General features: G+C 37.6%; 1 protein-coding gene across 1 annotated transcript; it reads left to right on the forward strand.

The window, feature by feature from the left end:
* The first annotated feature begins 384 nt into the window (after positions 1-384).
* On the forward strand, positions 385-10,259 carry rpl35 (ribosomal protein L35). The gene is made up of 4 exons (XM_039762689.1): positions 385-473; positions 3,382-3,518; positions 4,782-4,863; positions 10,067-10,259. Exons 1-4 carry the CDS (start codon positions 471-473, stop codon positions 10,214-10,216), a joined length of 372 nt encoding a protein of 123 aa, XP_039618623.1. The 5' UTR covers positions 385-470; the 3' UTR covers positions 10,217-10,259.

The raw sequence follows: 10,259 nt of genomic DNA on the forward strand, positions 1-10,259 counted from the left end.
ATTATTTTTTATTTTAATTTCAATTGTTATTTATTTTGTAATATTTCTGCTATGGTGTCCAGCTTGTGTATCGTGATGTGCTTAATTTTGACTGACCTGTACAGAGCTATTTCAAAATACAGTACTATCATTATCATAACAAATCACATTCCCATTAAAAATGGTCAGTATCAGAAATTACGATGCATAAAATACTTGTGTCAGCATCAATTTTAAAAATACTAATATCGTCCATCCCTAGATAACCGTACAATTCAGTTTTTCCACCTTTCCCCGTTCGCTCACTGGAAAAGTCCAGCCGGGCACACTTCACCAATAGACAGAAGAACGGAAAATGAGAACCTGTCCTGGACGAATGGATCATTCCATTCCCCCCCTCTCAAACATGCGCATGTTGGATCGCTCCACGACCCGGTAGAGTTTCCCTCTGACCCTTCGCATTCCCTTTCCTGTGGCAGCCGAGTGCGAAAATGGTGAGCTTTTATGCTTTTCGGCTGTAATCCGTTGCAATCCTTTTTATTTACAGTTTGTTTGCGATATCTGAGCATTCATACACTTTCCCCCTTCTACAATAAGTGGAAATTGAATGTTATAACTGTGTTCCGAACCTGAATATAATACTTTATACGTGTTTTTCTATTTTCGGGGGAGGAGGGGTGTAATAGTGGCTGCCGAGTATCTCTGGTTTGCGAAATTGTGAGCACAGTTGGAAAAATGCACTTGTTATTTTGCGCTCGTTCTCCTGATCATCTTTTGCATTAACATTAGTCTGAAAATGAGTTAAATGAAGGAAGTTGAGATTCTGAAGTTCTTTTGTCTGTCTAGTTTTGTTTGGTAACAAACACGTTGCAATGTGCAGTTTAAAAAATCCGACACTGAACTAACCAAACAATGTGTTTCAACACATGATACATTTAAAAATAGTTTTGCATTCATTCCAACTCTGTAACCTGACTTGATGAATTTAATTTAGCTTATTCATACGGGATTTAGGATTATTTTAAGATCTTCCGGGTCTTGGCCCCGTTCACCAAAACGCCAGTCTGTTTGTCCAAGTTAAACTGATAGACGACAATGTTGAGATTTTAAGGCAAACAGGTAGTGCCTGCGTAGAAAATGTTGGTAAGGAAGAAACCTGGTCAAAACCGAGTGTGTTAAAGTGGGGGAAAAAACACATTTCAGAAAGCTTTACACTGTAAAAAATGATTTGTTGGACGTGCTCTAAAATTATGGCAACATATACTTAAGGCAATGTCAGTGGAGTATATTCAGCTACTTGTGTATTTAAGTATGTCAGTTTGTCTTGGAAAAAGCTAAAAAAAATAACATTGAAGAAATTATAAAATGGAATCCTCTTTCCGTTTATATTGATTTGTCCTAATTTAAAATAAAGATGTAGTTTTAACACATTAATCTTGCCATTACTCTTCAAAAATGTTATTTTTTTTTGCTTAATTTTCAATGTCAAGTTTGTCTGTGTTTATGTAATAAAAAACAGCAATCTATGTAGGCATATTGAGTGGGATTAGTATTCACCTAGCCATTTCCACCATGCCAACACGAACAGTTAATGAGGGAAATTTCCCCCATTTATTTTGAGCATTTTGTGTAACCTTGATGTGTAAAATTGTTGTACATGAGGCAAAGAAAAAATGCTTTTCTGATATAGGATGGACAATACATTTGCCTGAGCATTAAAAAAAAAAAACAAAACAAACTATTGTATATCATTGTCTACAAAGTCTTTTGTTTCTGTTCAAGTGTACAAAGGTGTGGGGATTCCATGGCCACAGTGCAACAAAAGGGGTGGATATTTAAACAATTATAGGAAAGTCAACTGCATAAAACTGATTTATTTTAAATTCAATCTGCTTAATTCAGCTATGTAAAGTGAAAATGGGGTCCCCATGTTTCGAGTGATTAATAAGTGCCCATTTCCAGTATCATTTACTTAAAATAGGTCAGTAAAGGCGGCAGTACTTGAGGCTGATTATGCTTCAGATAAAGGAAAGTAGTTTAATGGGTTTGTTTCAGCAATATTGTGAAGACGTGACGCCCAAGTGACTAGAAAAAGCTTTCATACTATAGCTTTAATATTAGTAATATTCAGTGGTAATATTGAATGTTATATTAACTTAAACTGGATAGAAAGAAAAACCCAGTTAGTTTTTTTTGGGGTGACAGAAATACGGGTGGTAGATACATATGGCTATTGATAAGTCTTATTTCAAATTTGTTTACTCAACTTGAAATTTGATTGTTTTGCAGTTAATCTCTTAATTTGTATTTTGTATACCTATAAAATGTGGCCCGGGCCAGAGTTGCATTGGAGATTATTGAGCAATTGGAGTGCCATTGATTTGACTTTTTTGCCTGTAGCACACCATGGAAAGTCTTCTGATGGAGTGCTTTATATTCTTTCATGTACTGTTGGTATTGAGTTGATCCTCCTGGCTGCCGGTTGTCCTCTTTTAGATAGTATTTTATTTTTCCCAAGGAAAAGTTTACAGCAAACAATAAGAACTCACGTCCTCAAATATATACCAGAATTACTAAAAAGAGGAAAACTTCTGACTTCTCTAAAGGTTGTCTTTTAAAGCTTTTCCCAGCATAAAATCCACCCTACGTGGATATAACCAAAACTACGTTATTTAAGTCTTTTGGAATAATTTTGGTCACATCACATTCATATTTGATTCATTTGGCTGTTTTTCCAGTCAGAGAAACTTGTAGTCACTTGTAGCAGCCTTCTCTGACACATTTTGTTTTTTAAGTTGGATTAGTATGGACAGAGTATAGGAGTGTATTGGTGAATTTAGCATCTTGGTGCCTTGGGTAAGTGTCTGCCAAATAATAAGCAGTTGTAAATTCTACAACAAGTATTTGGGTGTCCAAGTCAGTGACAACATGGACTGGACTCTTACTACAGAGGAAGTATATAAGAAAGGGCAAGGCAGACTCACCCCCCAGAAGACCACTCTTCTTTAATTTGGGTAGTGGGCATCTTTTGAATGTTCCACAACTCTGTGATGCCCTATCTTGCATAATCCAGTTTAGTTTAAGGTGCCGTCTTCTTGCTCCATTATTTGCTTGTTTGATTTTGTGTTTTATATTTGATAATGTGTGTGATGTGATTTAGTCTCTTGTGTTTGCAATTTCTACTATGCCAAAAGTTAGTTTTTTGAAAGACTCCAGAAAGGCGTTTTAGATAGAACATGACTTTACTCTGTGTACCCACCCTTGTGGTGTTGTAGTTTGCTTGCACTGCAGTGCCTCTTTATAAAATGCTGCTTACATCTGTGGCATCCAGCAACAAAACCAAATGTGAACCTTTCTCTTTTCAAATTTAAAGAACTGTCCCTTTTGTCATTTCTGGTTCAGGCAAAGATTAAGGCACGAGATTTGCGTGGTAAGAAGAAGGAGGAACTGCTGAAGCAGCTTGATGACTTGAAGATAGAGTTGTCTCAACTCCGTGTCGCCAAGGTGACTGGTGGAGCTGCATCCAAGCTTTCTAAAATGTAAGTACAAATGCACATTTAATGAGCGTTGGATTATTGTAATTATAAACATTTTAGATTACCTATAGACAATGGATACAGTGTTATTGATTTAATGAGGATGTTCCGTTGTACTTCACTTTACTTAATTTCATTCCCCAGCAAAATCAGTTGCTGTCTGTATTCAGTTTGCATATTCTCTCCAAGTGTGCTTGAGTGCTTTCTCTTGTTGTGATGGCCGTTCCAGTTCACCAAAGTGATTTAAATCATTATCTTGCTGATTTATTATATCATTTAAAAACCTTAATTTAAGTACTCCTCGCAGTATCATTTCCTCCATTTTTCCATCCAGGCTATATCGCAAAAAAAAAAAAAGTTAATAAAAAAAGGAAACAAATTTTGTGATAAATGTTTCATGGTGTGCAATGAAAAGACTGAATAAAACATGGCTGCATATACAGTATATACTGAGCTGAACAGTTTTCCTGATTATTTGAGATATCTAGAACAGTCAGGTAGGAAGCATTGGAACAGCTTACTGAACCATTTAGTATTTTATTTGATCGTTTCTCCTGTACAGTCATTTTATTTTGATTGATTCACTATTTATTCCTATGTCGGTTCAGAAGAAAAGGATAATTGGTCATACATAACTTATTGACTGTTTACATTTAATTGAAAATGCAATTGATTATGTTTGAATTAATTAAGAAGAACACTTTAGTTCACCATCTCTACTAGTTTCTGGGCTATTAGTTAACTAATGTGTTCGCCTGCCCATTGTCATCCCGTCTAGTACAGCTCTGCAAAGTCTTATTTGCTGCTTTCCTCATTTAAATTTTAGTAAGCAGAATGCTGAAGGACATACCCAGCTTGTAACATAAGGCATTTTAAGCCACAATGTACAAAATCTATCTATCTATCTATCTATCTATCTATCTATCTATCTATCTATCTATCTATCTATCTATCTATCTATCTATCTGAATCAGACGAATGAACTTTAAAAAAAAAAAATGTGTTTAGAATATATGAATAACTATTCGAGTAACTTTTTTGTGGTTCAAATATCTTTCTCGCCTGTTCTGGCATTTCTAAAACTTTGAGTAAAAAAAAAAAAAAAACTTTGAGTAGAAATGTGCAGCCTCTCTTAATGCAGAAAACCTGAACTTGTTTGATTTTATGACTTGAGGAAATTAGTTTTATCCTTTTGTTCTTATGCGATGAAGTGTTTCTTTACCTCTTGCATTATTTAAAATGTACTTTTTTTTTTTTCTTCTTCAGCCGTGTTGTTCGCAAGTCAATTGCCCGTGTTCTGACTGTCATTAACCAGACACAGAAAGAGAATCTGAGGAAGTTCTACAAAGTAAGTAGAAATATGATGTCTGTTTCCTACAACATGGACCCTGTTTATACTCGTTAACCTGACAATTTTCAATTAGTTTACTGTCCACTTAAGTGTGTTAAATTAGTAAATAAGTAGCAGGACCATTTTGAATTGTGCGGTTTTCTTTTTTTTGTTTATCTGTTTTGATGGTTCACAAAATGTCTTGCTGCTAAGATGCTGTAAATAGAGCACTGAACACTTAACATGATAAATAGCCTCAGAACAGTTTATTTGGATTGGTGGAGCATGATTGCTGAAATTTCAATTCATAATTCTCTAAGTGAGGTATTTGGATTAATTTTGCTTTTTATATTGAGTAAAGCGAAGTGTGTGATGTGAAACCATAACTTTGCAGGCATTGTTCTGTATGAACTATGTCTGGTACAGCGTGAATTAGGGCTGTTGCATTCATATTTGAAATTTATGTAAATAGTAAGAGATGATTAGTACAAAACTGATTGCTTTTATCTCAGGTTGCTTTTTTGTATGTAACTTGAATAGATAAAGGATTATCAGTCATTCTGGTGTCCTGTCAAGGGTTTGTTCCTGCCTTGTGCGTAATGCTAGCTGGGATACGCTCCAGCTCCCCAGGGTGACCCCGGTCTGGATTAATTGGGTTAGAAAATGACATGTCATCGGTCACTGCATTGTTCTACAAACATGTAGTTGTATTTGCCCAGAATTACTTCTAAAATCTGGTACTTGTAAAATCTTGTGATTATTTTTGTTGAAACTGACGCAAAAGGACTTGACAGAGCTAGTAAAAGTACATTCTGAAGATAAGCATATTTAATCTTAGAACATTTCAGGGGCATCAGCAGTCAAGATCATTTATTTTATAAACTTGTGAAGATTGGACAAATCTTGATATACTTGAAGCACATTGATTGAGCAAAATCATTCATGTTGAAAGTTCAGCAGTGCCTAAGAGGTGTAATTCTATTAAAAACTACAAAGTTGAAATTTTCACTCCATTTTTATATGAGATATAGAGCTATTGTATACGGAGGGAAAGTCCAAATAAAAGATTCTTTGAGCACATTACAAGCATAGGATTTCGACCCATGTGTCTGGAAGTGTATACCAGACAGTAGTTTTATATTTGTTACAAATATGATGCACTAAGATTGACAGTTGTGCACAGTCCTGGTTTTGGGGAGCTGTAATTATCTATCAGAAGACAAATATTAAGAAAACTGTTATTGACACTTTAGAATGCTTCAAGGTGCATTTAATAAAGAGAAATTTAAAGACACAAGTAACTATGTGGCAGTACACCCAAAATAGTGAGAAATCAAGGTGTGCCCCTGCTAATGTTCATTAGCCTTCACTGGAAACAATACCAAAGCTTTGCAGATGTTTGAAAAATCCAGTTCTTTTAAGATAGAGGCAGTACGTGTCCAACTTTTTTGTTAAGTACTTGTAAAGAAATACCTATCAAGCAGAATTTTTATCAGACAAGATGCATGTGTCCTATTTAAGAAAATAGTAACCGTGGTGTGAAACAGATGGTAGCTCAGCACTTAAGAATGCTTTATATGAATCAAGTATTGTATGTAATAGATGAACTTTTTTTTGCAAAGTGCTTGTACAATCTTTATGGGAACAAAAAAAATCAGCAGTTTTAGAAATGTCAGGCATGATAGAATGGGGGCGATAATAAGCCATAGAATTACATAAAGGTGTTTCATTAATTGTTAAGTATCATAAAGTAAGAAATTGATTGGAGAGAAAGTAAAGTAGTGGCCCTCCAGGAACTCTGTTTAAGACCCCAAGCTTTACCTCTCACTGTTGTTTGACTGCCAGTTAATGAAGGGTTGTGAATTTTAAAAATCAAAGTCAAGTAAAATTAAGGCATAAGAAACTCCATTAGCACTAGTAATTGGCTACTAGTTACAAAAGTAGCCAGGTGAAAAAGATGTAGCCCCATCTTGGATCTGAGCAGGGTGTGAAAAAAAGTTCTAATAACAACTCCCTAACAGCTGGCCAGATATCCACAGATACCTTTGTTCCGTCATAATAAAAGACAATAAGAAATAGAATATTTATTTAAAAAGTGCAGTTTTGGCTCATTGAAAAAGTCTTGTAGTCCTGCTGTAGAGGTAGCCCTGCTTCCCAGCTTGTACCCATGATCATTTCTTTTCTAACAAAAACTTGATATTCAGTTGGCCTTTTTTTTTTTTTTAATTAGAGGTTAAGAATTTATCAGATGGTCACATTCAAATGACTTTTAGTCTCAGCCTATGATTGTGCCCTATCGTATGTCAAAGTTTTTGGGTTTTTTTTTTTCCTTTGTGTGGCAGCAGTGTAGTGAATGTTTAACTAAAAATGTCAGGTTTCATGTTGTAGAGGGGTTTATTTGGTCTGCTTAAGCCGATGTCACATTATATCACTTGTAGTCGTGGGGTATGTCAAAGTATCCCACTGCAGTTGCTGATTGCACTGCTGGACCATGACAGTTTAAATGACGGAAAATTGCTGCCCGTGTTACATTTAGTGATCATGTGCCTACTGTCATGCCGCCTCTTTTTTGGACAGCCAATAGCGTGTTGCTTGACAGAGCTGGTGCTCTGTAAAAGGTTAAGAGGCGAGGCAGGTTCAGCAGCATTCTCGGCCCTTTTATTATTTTTTCCATTCTGTCAAGGTGTCTAAAAATGAGACATCATACAGACAAGCTTCTGTTTCGTTTGTGATGTCCAGAGGCCCGCCATGCTTCCTGATGGGGGCAGCACAGTAGCAATGCTGAGTTCAATTGCAGTCTCAAAGTTCTGTTTTAAAACAAAATGGGTGACATCAAAGATAAGTCTCCTCTTTTCAAGGTTGTAAACAATATTCCTTGTCACTAATTGGTGGATGACTCTCCTGCACACACAGCCCATCAGTAAGAATAAAGACAGCATCAAATCTTTGATTTTATCGTAGTGAGTTGCTGTGTATTAGGTGATCTGGAACACGTGGGGACTGAAAATTGCTAATGTGACACAGGTAATAGCTGGACTAAAATGTGAACATTGCAACGATTCTTAGGTATTAATAAACTGTTTATCTGAAATAAACAGTAACCTTTGACCTCGATAGCCTAACAAAGTGGCCTTGCCTGGATAATGTACAGGAAACCATATAAAAATACTGGTTTGTTTAATGGGGACAAGCAATGTGAATCCTGCCGTTAAAAATGCAGCACTGTTATTGTGCATTGCACTGTGGCGATTAACCTTTAGCTGTTTAGAAAAGTGTATGTAACCGAAGTCTGCAAATGCGCTAGAGATTTGGCCAAAGGCTGGGAGGCATAGTGAAGCTGGGCCAATTGCTAGAGGAGGTGCCCCTTAATATTGCTCATCCAGCTGTATTTACTGTCAGTAGGTGGTATCTTACACCACAGTGTGTTATTTAATTTACAATTTAAGCCCCCTTTAATAGACGCCAGTTGCATCATCTTAGCTTGTCTTGGGCAGTCGTGCTGCACTCCTGTGGTGCGACATCTCCTGTGTCTCCATCAGACTGGCATTTGACTCGCCCCAAACACAAATCAAAACGGTATGATTGCTGTCTCAAATTGTAGGGACAGGCTTTTGTGTTTGAGAGCCGACAACCTAGGAGTACTCGCTTATAGTGCAGCTGGAAGGAACAGCGTGCATTTTACACCACACAAAGAAAGCATAGGCAAGACTGACTTGTGTTTGTCGTATTAAAACAGAATGGAAACGTGCTGTGGGTTTGGTGTGGTAAGTCTACAGCTGATCTTGCCGCACCTGGAAAGCATTTGTATAGGCAGCCCCGCTGTCAAGGCACCATGTTCATTGGCTGTCAAAATATAAGAAGCAAACTTGAAACGGAGTTGAAAAGTCCTCACGTGTGAGATTTCTAGTTGGGTAACGACCTTTACAAGGCACAGAGATGTCGAGCAGCTGCAGTCGTATGACGTGCCCTCTGAGTAGAAATGCTGCCGTATTAAGGCGCATCCTGAATTGTTTTTACATGTTGTCCATTGACCTTTTGTTGTCCCTCTAACAAATTTAGTGAGAAGCAGGATAAGAACTGAGGAAGCATGTAAACACAGCTGTCTGTATGAGGCACTCCGCCATGCTGAGATTTCTTTTTAGATGATAACACACTGCCCTAAAATTCCATAGTTGTTTCCTTTCTCGCTACCCTGAATTTGACCTCTCCAAACTGAATTTCATATTTAAATGCTCAGTCCTGACCTTAACGTGCAGATTTAAATTGGCCACATTGCCTTCATCAATAATTGGCATCCACAGTTCATGTCAATCTGCACTTAGTTTCACTGCACTAAGTCTGCAGCGAGATCTCGAGAGACGTGAACTGCTTTACTGCGCAGATCCTTCCCTCTTCCCTGCAAGGAGCAATCTGTGCTTTACAAAGATAGAATGGTGGGCTTGTCGTTATGGAGATGCTGCAGCGTCTTGTCGTGACTGGAACGAAACCCTCCATTAAACCTGGAGATGAGTCAGACTGAGCCATTCTGTAAATTGACATGTGACTGGAGATAGTCGTCTGAACCTTTATAACCCATCTGATGAGAGTGTGCAGTAACTTGACGTTTCTGGCTTTTCTCACTTCGGTTTGATGACCTTCAAAGTGTTTGTTTTATTATTTGGCTGTATTCCCTACTAGAGCTCACTAACACCATTGCCGAGAACGGCCTGGGTGACTCCTCGCCTACCCTGAAGAGTGGTTAGCTGGCATCACTGTATACCTCAACTCTCAGGCCTTTGCTTTGCCCACGTGTTTGCTACCTTGTACCACTCTGTGGCATTGCAGGATTCTTCAGTTAACGCGTTGTCGGTGAACACCGACTGGTCCGGAGTGATTGGCACCAGCAGTCATGTAGCCGCAGTTCCTCAAAGCCGCCTCCTCGGGTCCATTCACTGATCTCTTCTGGGGTTAAGAAATAAACTTGGCATAGCACTGATCACATTTCAGTAGATTCAGTGTGAAGAGCTTCCTGCTAAAGTAACTCCTCCTGAGCAGTTTGCAGGCCGATGGCTTTTTATTAAACCTGCTGCTCAGATGGCACATCATGTCGCTCTTTAATTAAGAGAAATGCTGAAATTTCACTTTTAAAAAAAACAAAAACAAACTAGAAATAGTTAAATATGTGAGAATTCTAGATTTAGTATTTCAGTGGGCTTTAATGTTTTCTGTTCCTTTATTTTAGGGTAAGAAATATAAGCCATTGGACCTTAGGCCTAAGAAGACCCGTGCCATGCGTCGCAGGCTTACCAAGTACGAAGCCGGCTTAAGGACCAGGAAGCAGCAGAGAAAAGAGCGACTGTACTCGATTCGCAAGTTTGCTGTCAAGGCATAATTTTGTTATGTGTACTGAATAAATTTAAAGGAAAAAAACTTCA

The sequence above is a fragment of the Polypterus senegalus genome, chromosome 9 (genome assembly GCF_016835505.1).
Source record: "Polypterus senegalus isolate Bchr_013 chromosome 9, ASM1683550v1, whole genome shotgun sequence".
Lineage (NCBI taxonomy): Eukaryota > Metazoa > Chordata > Cladistia > Polypteriformes > Polypteridae > Polypterus > Polypterus senegalus.

Excerpts from the sequence above, each read along its gene's own strand:
- rpl35 (XM_039762689.1), top strand. Across the intron at positions 3,519-4,781 it reads GCATCCAAGCTTTCTAAAAT|CCGTGTTGTTCGCAAGTCAA; the intron begins GTAAGTACAAAT and ends TTTCTTCTTCAG. Across the intron at positions 4,864-10,066 it reads ATCTGAGGAAGTTCTACAAA|GGTAAGAAATATAAGCCATT; the intron begins GTAAGTAGAAAT and ends CCTTTATTTTAG.